This window comes from Malurus melanocephalus, unplaced genomic scaffold (assembly GCF_030028575.1).
Source record: "Malurus melanocephalus ecotype Western Australia unplaced genomic scaffold, MMel_1.1 scaffold_217, whole genome shotgun sequence".
Lineage (NCBI taxonomy): Eukaryota > Metazoa > Chordata > Aves > Passeriformes > Maluridae > Malurus > Malurus melanocephalus.
In genome coordinates this window covers 1,223,449-1,242,761 of record NW_026623449.1, presented here as the reverse complement: position 1 = coordinate 1,242,761, position 19,313 = coordinate 1,223,449, and the positions used below count along the sequence as shown (strand labels likewise).

The window sequence follows — 19,313 nt, the reverse complement described above, 5'->3', positions numbered from 1 at the left end:
GCTACAGAGTTTGCACTAATTTGCTTTCGGAGCAGCTCCCATCAGGCACAGAGGAAAAACCCTCCCAGTTTAGAGGATGACATCTACATCTGTTCCTTCACTTGTGCTCATGGGGGCTGTGCTCTAGAAGACACATTTATGTCACAAAAACATATCCTCATCCCACAGCTGGAGAGAAAAACACTTGAGATTTAAGTGAAAATGCACTAAACTAATTGATGATTTTCAGAAAGTAATAAAACTTCTAAAGACAGTAACTATCAGTCTGTGGATCTCTTCACTTGAGTATTTCAGATGAAACAGAAATGGAGTCAAACAAACATGACTTACTGATTACTTTGATTTAGCTAATCATTTTTGATATGTGCAACTAAATATTTGTAAAACTATTCATTTACAACATGGACTTAAAATAAACTCATTAAACCCACAACTTTTTTCTCCCAAACAAATATAAAAAGAAAACAATATGGCAGTTTATACCCCGTTTATTAAAACAGAGCCATCTATTACTTAATACACTGGTTGGGTAGCCATAAATCACATTATTTTCTRACTCTATTAAGATGCAAGACAGTTTGGCAACCAAATAACAAAGATAAATTAGGCAGGGTGGAGAAACATTTAAGCTGCAGCAAGTTAAAAAACATCTAAGCTGGGGAGACCTAAACCAGCAGTTACACAAGGTGCTGGCATCGGGTGACGCTCAGCATGGCGTGCTTGCCAGCCAACTCCTCGAGTGCCCAGCGGGCCTGCCAGGCCCTTTCAACTGGAATGTCAGAAAAGGTCCAGAGACCGTCTGGATGCCGCTTTTTTGGACATCTACCAAAGAGCGCACCACCAAAGCTACAGTTTCTGTGCAGGGATCGCATAGTTCTTTGTAAGAATGAAGGCTTCTGGTAAGAAAGTTTATAGTGCAATCTGAATTAATTTGTGCCCACAGTGTCATTATTCATTTTCCCAAAACAGTCTAAATATATTTGTGTAGGAATTCGCTATCTCTGTAAAGATATTACAAAGCAGTGCTTATGCAGTTGGTGACTACGTAGATTCAATTTTAATAAATATCTCTCCTCAGGATTTCGCAAAACTACAAGTACAAAAGCAAGAAGTGACAAAGCAGCCCAATGCTTCTGTATCTTCGGAACACTATTAAAATTCTCAGGGCTCTAAGGAGTTTAGATACTTTATCRCACAGGAAGCACACCCCGTGTTCAGTTTAACAGCTGCTCAGGGAAGAACAAAACCTATTCCTGCTTCCTCTTTGCCAATGTGCCACCAAGTCACAGCTCCTGCYGAGAAGTCAGAGAGGTTGCTCTACTCAAGACAAGCAAGTTCAGATATGTTTCTGCTTGTCAGTGTAGCTGTGTGCTTAACATGCAAATTTGTAACATGAGCTGTACTGCACAGAGTTACACACTTTTTTCCCACTGAAGACCAAAAAGGGTCAAGCACCAGGAGCTTCAGCTCATAAACATATTGTGTTGGCCCTAGGGAACCTCGCCGGTAGCAAATGTAGCCTTAATGCAAATTTACAGAGTGAACACTTACTCAGCTTGAAAAGCATACACACAACAGTTACCTTGATAACAATAAGTATAGCATCAGGTTAACAGCCTTTTGATAGACAATTTTTGTAAATGAAATATTTTATAAAATAATAAACGGCAATGCTTCATTGAAATAACAGATTTAATTTGCTTCTTGAAACAACTATTCTTCAATCAGTCTGGCAACATCCAAACAAATTAATAAAAGCAGTTTTTAAATTATTGTAAGATTTAAGTCCTCAAGAAATTGTTCAGCTTTTGCTTTTTTTTCCTTTTTAAAGAGTCTTGATTTAAGACACAGTGACAGGGGAAAACTTCTAAAAAGCATTTTCAAAAGATTCTTATCTCACTGCACAACATTTACTTCATGTATCCTGCCATAAAAACAGCAAGCCTTATTCTCTTCAAAACCCTTGTCAGAAGCATTTTCAATTAAAAAAAAATAAACCTTACAATTCAGACATTTTAAGTGAAGTACATTCAGCAGATAGAACTCATGGTCATGCTAAATGGTTCTCTGTACATCAGTACTGCAAAAAGGGAGAGCAATTAGCAGTGCTGCACCACTCTCAACAAGAATTAATACTTCAAAAGTCAACTGATTTTATTTAAAAATACAAGTATGAAAAATCTCCTTTGGTCACAAATCCAGAGACTACTGTTCAGGCAAGTGTGACAACAGCAGGGAAAAAAACCCCACCAATCTACTGGACATAATATGTAAGTGAATATACAAATAAAATAGTCCTTTTATTTGGAAAGCATGCCATGCACAGACATAAAACTGAGAGAGAATTTTTAGAATTCCAACCCATTAATCCTTACCATATTGGTGTACTTCAGCAGCTTCAAAAAAAGACCATGAATGCAAACATGCTTGGAGGCATCTTATTAACATAAACATGTGCTAGATACTTGCAGACTAAGGTTTGGCACACACATGCTCACTTCAAAACAACAATTTAGGAAAATGAGGCTCAAAAAGCACTTYCATAATTTGAAATGTGAATTTTAAACGTCTTAAATGGAGAAATGCTATTTTAGAACGAATCAACTAAGATTCAGTTCATTTTTTCCATTAAATACTGTATTTCAAGAYAGGTTGAAGAAAAAATAACCATGATCCCTGCAGATGGTACTGCTCTCTGGTACTCAGCAACTTCTGACAATGACAACTTCTGTCTTACATACAACTCTGTAGCAGAGACAAGCTTTAAAGCATTCTGCAAATAATTGGGCTTGCACATGGAGACTGAAGCAAACAGGTTTTTTATCACAGAAATTCAGAATACTTCCTTGTTTCTAAGTAGTGCAGGACCTTAAAGTTAAATACGGACTTAAGGATCTGAGTGACATCTGTAAGGCTTGACTTCCTATTGTCAAACACTAGAGACAGACACACCTTTCCATGATTGTACACTTTTGATTTAAGGACTGTGGTTTTGTAAGCAGCAAGCTGTCAAATACACATAAAATTTAAAAGTACATAAATGCAAAACATGAATTTGTGACTTACTTTCTTCAGAAGCTCCATTCTGACAAGTAAATTATCCAAACAAGTGTCTACTTGCCTTAGGAGTATCTTGCAGTTGCGCCTTTAAAACTGATAAAACTGATAAAAGATCCCAAACACATAAACCCTCCAATATATTAAAAATATAGTATATTTTCCTTTCTCCGATTCCATGGGGATATAAAATATCTTTGTAAGATTTCTCACAAAACTCTCATATGGAATAAGCCCTTTCTATAGCCCTTTCTGCAGAAATGAAGATCACCTCAACAAAATACTCGACAAGACCGAGGCTCAAAAACTCATCTGTCACGTAACCAAATTACACTGGAATAATTCAAGTGTACCTCTTTACACCAAACTCTACTGTTAAATAAAATAACAAAACTGTGGTTTGTGCATATCTCTAAGACATGTATAAGATTTTCTGAACCAAAGCAGAATGTGAAACAGAAATGAGAAATCCACTATTCGCATTCACCACATACTAGCATTTTAATGCCTTTAGAACTGAAAATGTATTCATTAAGAAATACACTGCATCTGGAGTAGTCAACACTCAAGTACACCATAATTGAAAAAGTGATGCATTTTAGCATAAACACACTAGCAAATTATTCTGTATATTTCAGTGAAGCAAAGCTTTTAAAATATTACAGAGAAATAGATAATTCATTTTCTGTGTRTTTTAATGGAACAGTAAATGGCTCCATAAGGATTATTTACACAAATGCAAGACCAAACTTTCTGAGATAAGAGTTTGGGGTTTTTATTTTTTTTTTCCCGAAGATTCCACCACATGATAAAAAATTAATGAATGTGTATTTCTGACCACATTGACAATGTATTTTATGACAAGTAACTGCAACGGGTGTAAACGAAAAACATGTCCCTACACYGGGACAAAGCTTGGTTGCAGGCTGACTGTATGACACTATTATTGAAAGCAAGAATTTAAGTAAACTCATCTGGCATTCAGACCTGACTGAGGGAACAGTGAGAATGACACAGTGAAGGTACACTTAGGTGCAATTTCATGCTGGTGACTTTTTCCTCTTTTTATGCTTAGAGCAGATTTTAAACCAGGAGTTGCATATCCAATGACACACACACACAATTCAAAACTTAAAGAGACCATTAGCACAGTTGTACACATAATTACATAAACTTAGTATTTACATATTCTAAACAAAGTTCCATTTTAACAGTTGAAGTCTTTTAACACATGAAAGAAGATAATCTACTACAAAGAATGCATAACRGGATCACAAATTTTCCACAAGCATATAAACACATGTTTTAAAGTGCTTTCTGGGTGCTTCAGATCAACCCCTCAGTACGAACTTTTATGTAGTGCTGTTCCAGTCATTACAAAATTATTTAAATCACTCCTCTTCAGGTGCACTGTGAGTTCAGGAACAATGACGACACCATTGATGTAAAASCTTTAGGCTCTACCAACATAAACGTATATGTTACTTAAATTCAGATGAAGTTGTCAAACACTTTGGTTATCATAGCTTGGGATAAATATTTGATAGAACAAAAATTGCACCTCTCCACACTTGAGTTTGTTTTTTTTTACTAAAAAAATACCCCAACATAAATTGACAGTATTCTTTGGTAAAAACAGGACATTTGGCCAGCTTTTGTGTACATCTATTTATTAAAATAGCCTAGAATTAAACAAATGCCGCTGCTGTACTGTCAATTTACAGGAATAAGTATTCCTTGCTCAGTGGGGAGTACCAAAATATCAACCTTAGCAGTTAGCTATATAACGAGCTGAAACACCTTCAGCAACCATTACAGGGGATCAATATTGTTTTAAAACACCTTTTGCTTAACATTTATCCTTTGCATTACAAAAACCTGTAAAATGCTCTATGCCTGCAGACAAGTCCATACCTTTGCAGTGACCATAGAAATGTTATTCAATGGTGTGCACTGTCAAGTTTCTGTAACAAAAACCAGGAATACGGTGTGCCAACCAACTAATACTCAACTGCACAGTACTTGTGCATAACCTATCCTAAATACTAAGAAAAGCCTATTAAAAAWTCAGTTAACTGCTACAAGTTAGGTGAATATATAAAAACAGAGCAGATATACAAGTATAACACTGAACATACTGTACTTTATTAGCACAAAAAGCCAGAACAAGGCACAGCAAGCAGAAAAATACATCAATAGAAGGGTTAGTGTAGCATACAAGAATAACGTTTATTGTACTTGCAGCCAAAATGTTTCCTACCTCACACAGGTCACTGCCGTAGAGAAGTAAGAAATAACACACTGTAGCAGCTGGTAAAGAAACTAGGGAGCACTCAGAACTGGTACAAAACATGAAAGAGGGGTCAGGGCATTCCAACAAAATTTTAGTGCAAAATATCTAAGACAGAACTACTTTCAGTTCCATCTCCAATTAAATATGCAAACAGAAGTTAGAATCCTGTTTCTAAGTAATCTGTTGAAACTATCATCAGTGCATATTACTTTAAACCATGTTTAAAAGCGCAGATGGAAAGATATTTACAAATAAAGTGTAACAGTGAAACCTGACATTTGTTTCAGATATTTCAGATTTTGTACTCTGATTATAATAGTTCAACTAACTGTCACGTTCTCCATAAAAATATCAGACAACTTTATTTAAACTTTTTTTTCCTGTTATTGTTGCCTTCCATTTCAAGTTACTAGCAGTCAGGCCACCAAAATCTGCTTTGGAAAAAACCCACAACTTTATGTTTCATGGCAATAATCTAATTCTGTGTCCTGCCACAGAAGAAGCGATKCATACTGAAAGGTATTTTTAATTGTCTGAGACAGTATTACTTTTGCTAACAATGCCACTTAAATCTCCAAGTGTTTATAACAGAATTACAGTACTGAGCAGGCATATTCAAGTCTTAATGATTAGGAAACTTTATACACTGTGAAAAGCATGATTCATCTGTTAGCATCAAARAACCATTAATTCTTAATGGACTGCTTCTAATGAACTGCTCTTCATTAAAACAAAATATTCGCTAGTATTTGGAAACTTGTTTGTGAGCTAAATTATTACTTCGAGTAGTGGAAAGTTTTCAAGATCAGAATTTAAAAAAATACTTCAAATATTAGCAAAAATGCTCCTCTGATAAAGCCTTTCTTTATTAGCATTAGACAAATGCCCCATGGGAAATGCCTCATAGTTTCTTCATCCAATTACTACAGCTATAAAAGGGAAACAAAGTATTTAGAAATTAGCAAAAATATTTTCATTAGGCCTTAATGAAAAACGTGCGGAATTGTGTCTGCTTATTGTTTCCAAGAGGCATCACAACTTAGTTTGATTAACAGCAGGCAGCATCTGACAGGATACTAACACTCAGCTTAAATASGATATTGCAGAAAAGCTAGACGTCGTCGGTGCGCTTGCCGCAGTTAAACTGTAATACACAAAAAAAAAAAAGCACGTTCCAGAAGCTTATTTTGATCTCCATTTACTTTGTTTTTATAGGTTCCCGTTCCAGCCATCGCACCCTGACTTTTTGTTTATAGTGATACTCCTTTAGAAAGTCTTGCAACATTGAGGGTAGAGGAAGGTCATCAATTCCATCATACGTAGTGCACCTGCAGATTACTGCCCGGCAGATATACTGCAGACTAAAGGGAAAGGTCCTATTCAGAGACACAGTAAGCAATGGTTCAAAGAACATGCAAGAGCTGGGGTCTTTGTAGTGTTCCAGGAGCCCTGTAACAGTGGAGGAGTGAAATACACAGGGATCGTGGGCATCGAAGCTGAAGTTGTGGTTCCACTGCTCAATGCGTGCGTGCAGCGAGCGGTTGTAGCGGCGGAAGCTCACCGAGAAGAGGTAGTCCTCCTGCGCAGAATCCCTGAGCAAAAAAGTGCCTTCGGGTTTACCCTCCAGAAGYGCCTCTGCTTCGTAGCGGTCCATGACCCCCCAGTAACACGGGTTACCTGTGATCTGGAGTAAGTCTGGCACGAGGCAGTGGATGTAATCGATCTGAGTGTGCACTTTCCAAGCCCCCTGCCTGCTGATATGGCCATGGCTCTCTCCTGACATCTGACGCTGCTTCTGCCGGCGCGACTGCAGGCAAAGCGTTGTTGTGTCCTCTTCAGAGTCACAGTTCCCTGGAGGTGTTATGGTTTTGTCCCCGGTCAGCTCAGTCATACCGGGGGCTAACTTTGGTCCCAGTTTATACAATGGATTTACCTGTGCTGTAGCTTCAAAAGTGTGTATTTGGGCATTGGGAGGGGGATCGACCCCTTCTTCAATACTAAGTCTACGTCTCTCTCTGAGCCTGTCTTCTTCATCTTCTGTGGAAACCAAGGAAGGATCAAATGTGTCAAAGAAAGTTGAATGAGGACTCACAGGGGCTGTGTGTTGTTTAATCAGATGCCACTTCTGAGCCAGATCTGAGCCTGCAGGAAAAGGGCATTTCTCAAGCATTAGTTCAGAGAGATGGATCTTTCTTTTGTTAGAAAACAGAGGTTTGGACTGTTTGCTGTAAGTTCTCATGGGAAAGCACAGMCCAACAGTATCTTGGAGACGCTGTCGCAGAGAACGGCTGCCTACTGTCCTGCTGGATACTGCATCCATGTCGTGGACCGAGCTCACCCCATACCTTCTCTCCCTCCTCTGCAAACCACTTCGTGTTCTACCAAATCTTTTTTCAGTATCCAAGGAGCTCTGTGTTTTGGTAGAGCAGGAATGCTTCTTCTTCCCACCCCAAGGAGCATGCCGAGAATAAGAGTCCCTTCGAGCAAGCCTGGCTCCCGTGGTGACACACGAGTCATTCTCTTTCTCAATGCTTATTTCAACAATCTGAGGAATTTCTGTGACACAGTTTTGGTTCCGTCTTGCTGAATTCTTTGAAGGACTYAAGCCTAATTGCAAAGCAATGTTTTCTCTCAAAGGGCTGCTGGGTTGTTGTTGAGTCAAATCAGTTATCTGCATAGTTTTCTCTTTACCAGATGAGCAATTATTGGAGTTCACAACTATACTCTCATTTTGGCTTCCACCCTCATGACTAAAGAGATTCTGGCACCTGTACTTGAAATTGTTCCACATCTTTCCCACTTTATCCATGGATTATGTTATCTAAATTCAAGAAGAGAAGAAATATTAAAATATAGTTTAAAACCTTGAGGCTATATCTTCAGTTATCAATTAAATTACAGACCCAAGATGACTATTAACTCCATGCACTACGTCTTAAAAAGTGTCCCAGTCTTTGTAGGGTTATGTGGAAGCAAGATGCATCGCGCCACTCATATTTAGAAAAATCACCAAGAAGACAATGTTCATTAAATTAAAAACATTTCATTTATAAGCAGGCCCTCTCATTTTTCTGTAGGCATGTAGGTAGGTCCRCATAACTGTATTTGATGGATAGGAAATACACAGCCTAAAATTCTTCATTTTAGGAAGMATTTTTAAGTTATATGTATGACTCTTTAATAAGCGTCCAATAAGCAGCAGTAAAACAAGTTCTGAATAAGAACTGTTCAAATCCCAATAAGCAGCTGTAAAACAAATCCTGAATGTGAACTGTTCAAGTCACCCCAAACTAGGAGAGCAGTGAGTAAAATCCAACAAGCGCAATGCAAATGTCCACATATACCATGAAAAAGCAAAAGCTCCCTGCAGGTCAGATAAATCCTAAGATATMACTTTGCAAGATTAAAAGAATTAAYACAAAAATAGAAATTTAGCGGCAAAAAAAGAATTCATTGTTATTAGATGAAACAATCACCGAAAGACAATTTTAGAATTACAAAGTCTCTGATACATTAATATACACCATATGAAACAGCTGAAAAAAACCCCCACCAACCAACGGTCTGGCTTTATTACTTAAGATACAAAAGAATGAAAGAGCCCAAGGAGCTTTTCTATCTTTAGTAAGAACACTTAAAAAGAAAGCAGCTCCACAGCAATAACMCGATGACAATGAATCATGAAGATACAGTAAAAAGATAAAAACATTAGCAGTGTGTATACTGAAACTACATCTTTAGAAACTGAGTCTGATAATTGGAACAAGATTTCCAAAATTACAGGACTGCCCTAGGACAGAGAGAAACAGGCTAATTCTGTACTAAAAAAAGTCAGGCAATGCCAAGCTAAATTAGATCTAATTAATTTCTGAGAARAGTGCTAAACTTAAAAGACTAAAATACGGCATCTTATCTAATTTAATCCTTTWTGGAAACTGCTTGGTTCCATGAAAACATAATTTTGAAGCAATATTTCTCTGTTGCTGCAATTCTTTTCTGTTTGTAACCAGAGAGGAACCCGAAGCAGTGATTTGAATGCACTGGGGCTCATGAAATAAAGTGGATGCTAAACAAGTAAGCAATACTGCAGTGATCCAGCCTCATAGTCCYAAGACAGGAGCACAGCTGTAAGGCTGTGACTTTACAGCAGAATCCACTGAGACTGGGGAAGAGTCAGAGGCACAGCTTACGTAAGAAACATGAAAGCAGAATGAACGTGCAACTTCTGACTGTGACAGGAACAGAAAACAGGGCTTTTTTTTCTCACTCTGTCATCAGATGATCCAGCAAACCCAATGATCCAGGTATCTACATCCAGCTGCACCAAATGAGGCCTTAAGAATWTAGTGCGGATGAGAGAGGTGGTGGAAAGAGGGAAATCAGGCCTTCAATCAGACCTCTGGAGGTTACTACTACAAGTTACCTACGACACAGTGCTAATGACAATCTGCACATCACCCAAGTGGTTATAAAGGAGGGAGACACTTGAAGAGCACTGTTGTACGTAAAAGATGCTATAGCATTCCATGTGTATGTAAAAGTGTAAAGTCAATGAGCAAGGAATGTCTTTCTGATTAAAATAAAAAATCCTAAAATTGTTTTTCTTTCTGGAGTTGTCTCGATCAAACTGGGGAAATTCTAGGAGCAGCAGAACTACTAAAGTCAGACCACATACAGATTTGCAGGAAGAATCCAACATGTATCATGTCATCGCAATAATCAGAGCTGTTTGTGGTATCTCAGAATATCCATGCTGACCATGAGGGATGCACATGTTTGCTGGCTGCCAGCCTGTCAACACAATATATGTAAGGTTGACTTCTGCACATTTTTTTTAAGTTGTATGTTTTTTATTCTCTTCCTAGTCAGAGAGATGTTTAAAATTTTTGGGCAAAGATTGAGACATTATACAATAAATTCAATTCCTTTGCCAAGTCAGGCTAGAAAACGTACACATTTTTRTGACAATGAACTGGAATTAACTTTTCTAACCAATCATATGCTATTCAGTGGTGTCTTTTATTCGGAAATTGCTCTATATTTCTCTTCCTTTGCATTATTAGCYTAAAATGTCTTAAGACTGTTAGCCAGGTGGAAAGTTCTCTAAACATGCCCAAAAAGCTTCAAGAATAAATAAAAATAAAAACCAACAAAACACTCCACCCACAACCCCCCACCATTGTGGCTTGACAGACTCTACTTTTCAAAAGTTAAATTTAAAAGGTTAAGTACATTTTGTCACACTCGAGAGAATATAGATACCTTTCTTACCCAGAAAAGTAAATGAGTCACTGTGTCTTGTCTTGAGAATATACCTCAACATGAACTTGCTAGATTCCTTCTTTGACTTGTGSACATGATTACTACAAAGACAAAAGCAGAAATTTCGTTAATATTTAGAATATCTTTTCATTTAGATATTTACCATTAGCCACCGACATCAAAAAGTTACTTTAATATTTATTTCTGAAATGTGTGCATGARATTGCCTGCTCACTATATATTTTTAATGCATATTAACATAAACAAAAAGCTTCAAAGAACTTTCTTCTTTTACACATTAACAACATTTGTCAACGACAGTCATGGGGAGGACTCTCAAATAAAACTTTTGACAACCAAGAGCAAAGCCACAGCATCTGAATCATTCAAGTGCCAGGCACAATGGGCATAATCAGGCTTATGAAATGGTTTTCCCACATTTTGGTCTCCAGTCCAAAACAGCGGTTCCCAAGTTGTGGCTGGCAGTGCTGTCAGATCACCACACACTGTCTCTCCTCCTTGTTTCCAGCTGCTATATCATATCAAAAGGCAGCTAAAAATACACRCTTTTCTAATATTACTTTTCCAGGTAAGCAACTGCTGTACTCTCCACAAGGATGTTATATGATTGTGAAGCAAGAGCAATATGAACCATGATTCTAAAAATGGGAAAGTGGAATACAAGACAAGTTCTTTATTAGAAGAGTAGGTCAGCACTTCTCTAAAATAATCATCATTGTTTTTCAGAAATCCAAGAGGAGTTGAGAGATTTAACATGCTCACACCACTGTCAGAAATCCAACAGTAACAGGTAACAGAACAGAGAAGAATAATTTGCTTCTCCATGCTAGAACTAAGTCCAGGAAAGCAGTAAGAGTTAACAGAAAACATTACGAACTTACATTAAAGCTTTACATACAGAACAGGAAGAAAAATATCGAAACGTGATGCACGTGTWCTTGAATTAAAAGCTACAAGGTTTAGCAATCACTAGGAGAATATTAAAAGTTAATATTCTTATGTAGAAACTCAGAGMAGTAGCAGAAAAGTACAAGTATTACTAGTTTCCATTCGCCTCTGGTAGCAMTAAAATTGCTGAAACATTTTTGAAGTTAGGCCACATTGAAAGATTCCATAAAAGTAATCTTTTCAGAGAGCTACAGAGTGACAAGTACAAAGTATTTAAACAAAACGAAGATCAAAGCACAAGAACAGTTCTTTTGCAACTGTAACATTTACCCTCATTTCTTTTGTTCKGTATTATGCTCCTAGCAAGCCTACAAATCCAACACAATCAAACCTACTCTAATGGGTTCAGTAGAAGGCCTTAATCGAGCTAAAGGTAAAGATGCTAGAATAAGGGCTACCAATTTTAAACAAAACCTTATGTAAAACATTAGGYCATTTGGCCCACCGAAGTATGTCTTCATTCCAAATAAAACCAGTAATGCTGTTTCATTGGGCACAGGTGGCAAAGGGGCTGCATGCTAACCACTTTAACTCATTAAAAATACAAAAACCCCCACATGGATGCTTATCCTGAAGAGTCATGCTTAATGGCATTMGCTTTATATATCACTACTCTTCTCAGGTCTGCTCACTAACATGAGCAGTTGTCCCATCCCGCTGTGAAAAGAGGGAGTCAGAAAGGATTCTTTTAGTAGATTTCTTGAACAAAAAATRAAGCGCAAATGCGGCAATATTATAACTGAGAACTGCTTATTAACAAAGAAGGGCAAGAAGGGGGATGGGAAAAGGAACAAAGGACGAAAAAAAGAAACGGAGAGAGAGACAGAACAGTAAACAGATCGTTCACGCTGTACCCCGGCCGTCAGCTCGGCAGACGGAGCGGGTGTGCTTCGAACCGCGAGGAGCCTGCGCGGCTCCCRAGGCGGGCTGGGCGCGATTTCCAAACAGCAGCGGCTGCGTGTCCCTCCCGTCGGCAGAGCACACGGTGCTGTGGCTACGGGCACACTCGTGGGGCGGCTGCGGGACACACGGCTGGGGACAGGCTGGCTGCTGCGGGCACCGCCGCGGGTGCGGGCACTGCTGCAGGCGGCGGCTCCGTCGGTCAGACAGCGAACACGAGGTTGTCGCAGGGTTGAGCTGCCTCGGGGAAGTGGCAAAACAGAGCACATGGGCAGGATAGGTGCGGACAGGGAAGGCAGGACCACCGGGAGAAAAGGAAAAGCGGAGGCAGGAGGGCCAAGGTGATCCTCCAGGCGGTTCCCTGCTCCCGCCAAGAACCCAAAGGAAAATGGCCCCGGCTGTGTCGCAGTTAGCTGCTTTTATACGCCTCGCCCTCCTATAGCGTGATTTCCCGCGCGTTTTTTTCCGCGCACTTTCTTCCCGGGCACCACCAGCAAGGGGGGCAGCGTGCTTGCACAGCAGTAGGGGAAGCTGTCTGTGCCATGACTGGCTGCCGGGCGAAGCCTCCCGAGGGACAGGGCTCCCAGCATGCACACCACTCCTGAAAGCCATGCTTTACCTCGTGTAACATATGCTGAGGCAKGAATAAAAATCAGATTGGTCTCTGTCAGCAGTGAATGCAGCACCTATGACATCACCACTGCCAGCCAGCTGACATGGCCTCTTGGACAASCTGTCAGGTGGCTCCAGGAAGGAGTGGTTTCTTTGGGAACCAGCCTTCCCTAATGGAAAACAGTTTCTTGAATCTGGGCGAGTTCTCAGTTAAACCTCTTAGACTTATGTTAGAATAAAACTTGAGTCACTGGGAAAGTATTTAAAATTCAGCCTAGTGATTTTAAATTAGTTTAAATCAATGTGCAACAGATGTGTGCTTTCACAGATTGCTTGTGGCAGCACTAAGCTTGACAAAATAAAAACTGTTTCTGAACTGGTTCTAAAGCCATCCCAGTTTTACAAAGGAGCACCGCCAGTGCTTATTCTAGCCTAAACAGGAAATCAATTTCATTCCATCAAAATCCACACAGTGAATTCAACCATTTGTAGATATTCTAGGAAAAAAATTAGTTATTTTTGTAAGAAAAATAGAAGTTCCACTGATGTYCTTAACACAATCTCTTTTCAACTAAAAATTATTTCTGTCTATTTTGAACTGGCATTAAGTGATCTTAAAAATAACAGAGGGACTCCACAGGGATCATAGAAGCAATGAGCAGTGGTATCTTAGTGCTATATTCCCATTTGGAGTAAATTTAGAGACATTCCAAGGCATGAAGTTTGCATGAGTGTAGTCTTCCAAGTATTCAGAGTGCACAAATGATGAAACAACGAAGATTTTGAGCAATATGATAAAGCTACGGTTACAATCTGTTTGTAATCCTAAAATACCACATATTAACAGATTACTGTGAAAATTCAGACCACTCTTTCCAGAAATGTCRTAAGATCTAGCTAGAGCTTTCAGCCTGTGACTTCATAGCAAGACTATTCAAGGTCAAGACTACGCTCTGTCTGAAAGATAATACACTTCACTCTCAGAGTTTACACAAATTAAAAAAATAGTCAGTATGGTTTATTTTATTGAAAGTATTAACTCCTAAGAGTGTACCATCTTCACAAAGATGACACACTGCACAAACTACGATAGCTTAAAGAACAGTTTCAAAAGCAAGAACCTACAAGAYTATTTGTTTTGATATTTTTGTAAGAGAATAGCTTCAAAACATTGAAACATAACAACGTCAGAACACTGAAGGAATACAAAACCAGACAATTCTTAMAAGTCAAAAGGCCAATAACCTGATAGGAGAAGGAAAAGAGGGGAGGGAGAGAAATCGAACTCCCTACTCCTTGCATGCTGTTTCATTCAATGCCAGCAGAAGCCTACTAAGGCAAACCGGCTACTCCCTTCCATGGCACTGGTGCACACCCCCATGGTGCACGGAGCTACAAGAAAAAGACTGGAGGGAAACTATAATTCTACTTGTATCTACTTGTATTCCTTAAAATGATTCACTTAGCAGTGACAAGAGATTCYTATTAAAGACATTTGCTTCCATGAAGGGATGCTGGCTGAAGAGGTCACTGTCCTGTCTGCACGCTGCCAAATGCCCGCTCTAGACGTCTGCTCCAGGATGCACTGAGGGAGCTGCTCACATCAGCATTCCTCAACCTTATTCAGTCAAAGTGAATAAGGCTGGCAAAGCCCTATGTCTGAAGTAACCCACTTGAGGAAGGAAGGGCAATACTAAGGAATACAAAGAAATTTCCTCCCTTCCAATACACATTCCAGAAATAATGAATTACTACTGGAATACTATAGATAACATTTCTTAAAAAACAAGGAATATGTTGGCTCAAGTGGAACCATGCATTTTTCTACACACACAAAAATGTGCTCACTGCAGACAGCTCAAAGAGTGATTTAGAGGCCTGGAAGGAAGAGGTGGCTGCTATTTTTTTTTAACTAGACAAGGTAAAGGCACCAAGGGCCTCAAGTGTTCATAAAACCTTATTAGGATAAAGTACTACTGTTTTTTTCCTATTAGGCTTTGATAAATTGGAAGTGCAGTTGCATAGGAAGACAAATATGAAGGTTTGAATCCCCAAACCAAAACTCAGACCTGCCAGAAAAGAGCTAAAGAATACCGAGCTGCAATTCCAACACACAAAATTGGCCTAAGTCAGCACTGCAACCAAAAGAAATGGCGTCAGCCTCTTCCTGGCCACCTGTGCCGGTGCAGAAGGTGGTCTGTACACCATATGGCTGCTCAGTCAACCAGCTCAAGGAACTGATCCAGACTAAAATGAATTCTCAGAAAAAGTCTCAACCATTTACTCCATCTGGTTTATGACTTCTGTATAAACATTCAAGTTAACACATGGGAGGAGAGGATGAAGAGAGAGGAAGCAGCAGTCAGGGCAAGACTGCTTCCTTCCACAGCAGCACTGGTTAGTTCTGCTTAAGTTATTAAGTCCTTAGATGGCTACTTTGAAGAGAAATCTCCATTTGAAACCTATATATATTAATCAACTGTGGGGCCCTGGCTGCAAAGAGAGAGATTAGAACTCCACTTAAGATGCTGCTTTGAACATTKGCATTGAAAGTTCAGCCACCAAAAACCCTTATTTCAAAAATAAAATGCTGAGTTGGCTTGATGCATTCTGCTAAAACACATGGAAAKCTGCAAAGTTTCAAGGACTTAAGCTGGCAGACTGTCAAGTGAATGAAAAATAACGATATTTTGCCATTGTTCCAACCTGGAGTAAGAATTAATCTCCTCCCCCTCTTTGGTGCAGATTGACAATGAGCAAAAAGCAGTCTTAGCTTGGACAGCTGATCTTCTGCCAGTTTCTTTCCAAGCAGCTACACATTGGTAACTTCAGTTCAAAAATACTGCTCCAAGACATTTCGAACAGTGGGAAACATTCTCGTAAGCCCTTTACTAGGCTTTGGGTTTCAAAAATGACAACGCTGGGACTATGTGTGCTCACCCTGGACTGAAATGTACTGTACAGTTGCTCTCCATTTCTTTTATGTTTAGAAAATCTACAATCCCTGAAGTAGACAAGCCTTCAATGGAAGAGCAGAAGGTAATGGCATTGAACCAAAACTAGAGGCAACTGTTTTTGAAATACTCCTTTTCCTGTACTTACACAAGTCTAGTAGGTAATAACACAACCACCATGAATAAAGCTATTATTTCTAAATATGTAAGATTCTAAATATGTAAGAGCAAACATGAGTTTCAGATATTGAAACAGAAATAACACTATACAGATCTACCAGGAACTCCACATAGTGGCAGCTCTCCATGCTAGAAACTGCAAATTCAAGACAATGTTGCACATTAATTCCAAGTCAAGAAACCTTCAAATCATTTAGGCGGTATCCTGACRGTGGCCACTCATTGTAACATGTAAATCCACACAAGCAACATTAAATGGAAGCAGTTTCCTTTAGGCTATCTCCACACACCACAAGCAGGCAACTCAATTGCACCTTATCACCTGAAAAAACRAAAGTATGAACATTAAGTTAGCAAGGTAAAGTACCTGCTGTGGAAGAGTGCTACTTGCTGTAGTAATGTTTTCTATACTGCTATGTTTAACTCTTCTCATGCAGAAGCTGCCATATACTTTYTTTAAAAGTCATGGGGACAGAATAAATGGTTCCAACCAGTGTTCAAGTTAAGTACAGCAGCCCTCTTGATGACCTCTGCAAAAGTCGTAAGTACTCTGAGAAAAGTTATGGAGCTCTCCACTAGCTGAGCAGAGTTTGTTTCTCTTCCTAAGAACACTAATGAAGCATATCCTCCTCTATGAAGTTCTAAAATATAAATAGATCTCACATTGATTCTAAGAGTGATCTAATTATTTGTATGCAATTCTTGGTAGTTCTGAGTTAAGAAAAAGCATACCTTAATAGCTGTGCCTCACTAAAAGCAAAGGAAATTGGAAGCAAAGTTGAAAAGATGAGTCAAATCACATCCCACATCCTTCAGTTGCTCAGTAAAAACATCCAATTTAATATATTTTGTAAACAGAGCATTTCATTCAATTGCAAATGGCCTATTTTCCAAACACAGTTTGTCTGTTCTGAGATCAATTTATACTGGTTTAACAGCCCTATTTCTTCTCACTACATTTTTCAAAACCTCAACAGCCTGTCTAATTCCTTTCCCTCACCACCATACCCTTGCCCCACATCAGCTTACAGGCATCTTGTGTACAAAGAGCTTTTCTAATACACCCAGACGGTTCCCATGTGCCCTCTTAACCTGACCAAGCATAAGATCATATTTTCCAATACAAACTAGCTACCTGTCACCTCCTATCAACTGATAAAACGGAAGYTGTACTTGTCTTTCTCTAGCAATGTATCTGCAATGGTGACCACAYAGGAAAAAGCATTATTGCTATTCATGCAATTTGCAAGACATAAAATAAAGCAAATTAAAGTTAAATGGACCCAGAAGTTCAAAAGTTTCTAGAGCTATAACAACTGAGAAGAGCAACAGCCTAAGCTATTATCCAGCTACAGCTCTGCTGTACAGCAAGTAGAGAAGGTGGCCTGGGATGGACAGTTCTGATAGCATCCACAAATTTACGAAGTGACCTTCATCCTCACTTAACTCCTAGTTCACATTCCTTCATGCCAGAAGTCTGGCAAGTAAACTCTATCACTACACACCACTGCAAAACTTAGACCAGTTTCTGTACAGAATATACTTTCATAAAATAGAAGCTTATTTGAATAGCAGCAGAATGAGACCAGGGAATTTAACCTGAGAAGCATTTGGCAAGCAAGGAGTTAAAATCCTGCCTAAGACTACCCCACAGCTGCTGTCAGCAGTCAGGCTTGTCAAGAGAAGCTCTGGGCTGTCTTGACAAGACTAATTGGCAGYAAGCACCTGGTTCCCCAGGCCCAGCCTGGGGAAGGTAAAAGAACATAAACCCTGCAAAGAAGGAGAAGCAGCTGGAAGGCGGCCAGAAGGTCTAGCCTGTTTCATGTTTTCACTTTAATCCAYAGGCAACTTTATCCTAGACTATACCCAGTTAGTGTTAGCAGAAACATTTCTCTGCAGCCTCCCAGCTGMAGGAAGCCTGTGCTTTGTGGCTCTGTACCAGCACGTTCTGCCACTGAGCACCCACCAAGCCTTGCTGTGCAGGGTCATGCTGCAGCACAGCCAACTGCAACATCAAAACTATCACTAAATTGCAGGGGAACTGAAATTTTGGTTTTCTAATGTCACCAAAAATTCACTGAAAGATGTTACGCTAACTTTAAAATTACGGACTAATATGCTAGAAAATCAAAACTAAGATTGTATATTGAATTTAAGTTCAATATATAAGTTCAATTTTGTATATTGAGCACATAAAGCATGTATTGACAACTTAAGAACAAGGTGCTCCCTTAAAGGAAGTAAAAAAAAGAAAAATTAAAAATCCCCAGCATTCTGGAAACTAGCTAAAAGTAGGATGCATGAGGAATTTTAAGTGGGAATTCCAGAGAAGATAAACGACTTTAAACATATTTTGACCTCTGCTAAGTATCATGATTTGAGCGAATGTGAAGCTTTCTAAATTTCTGCCCTTGTTTTTTTCACATTATTAAAATTCAAGTAAAAAAAAACCTAAAGCATTAGCCTTGTAGGTTTAGCCCCTGAGGTAGGGAGATCTTTCTTACAAGTAAGGGACCAAWAATAAAATCCCTTAGTTAGTTTAGCTGAGTTTTTATAGTTGAACCAACAAGTGTCTAATTATATATAAACATACACATATTTTATATATATCAATTTTTGTGTAACATCAATATATATCAGACTTTTTTTGTGCGAGACAGTGTAAGTATAAACATTAAAAAGTCAGAACTAAATTTCTTCAAAGCAAATTGCTCAGCAAATACATTGACTATGCCTCTGCCAAGTTTCACATTTTAGCCGTTTTAGCTTGCTAGTCGAGAATTTCAACAATGTAGAGTAGCACGAACGTTTCCGTATCTTAAAATCGAGGAAATTTAGAAGTGTACATAGTCTCAGTATGAAAGACACTTCAATCAATAAGCATTAAAGCCACATTATGGTGCTTGGGTGAACAAAAGATAGCAATGGAACTGCTTGATAGTCAAACAATTGGTATCACTGGAACAAACTCACCCCAAGAGCCAGAGAGCGTCTGCTCTTAGCTGGACACACCATTCAAACGATCACAACATTCCTTTAACTGGTAATATTAAAAAGTACCAACACAATGATCTATTAGCAATATT

General features: G+C 38.9%; 1 protein-coding gene across 3 annotated transcripts in view; it reads right to left on the bottom strand.

Moving 5' to 3' along the window:
- Positions 1-456: 456 nt before the first annotated feature.
- Positions 457-19,313, bottom strand: part of SOCS5 (suppressor of cytokine signaling 5) — a 35,489-nt gene continuing 16,632 nt past the window's right edge. For 2 of the 3 annotated variants that reach the window (XM_057374128.1, XM_057374127.1), the window contains exons 2-3: positions 10,622-10,713; positions 457-8,171 (exon numbers count right to left, since the gene is read on the bottom strand). In XM_057374128.1, the coding sequence (XP_057230111.1) occupies positions 6,549-8,159 (1,611 nt within the window). In that variant the 5' untranslated portion in view covers positions 8,160-8,171; positions 10,622-10,713 and the 3' untranslated portion in view covers positions 457-6,548. Of the gene's footprint in view, positions 8,172-10,025; positions 10,260-10,621; positions 10,714-19,313 lie in introns of those variants that run through there. The other variant, XM_057374129.1, reaches the window with a different exon arrangement.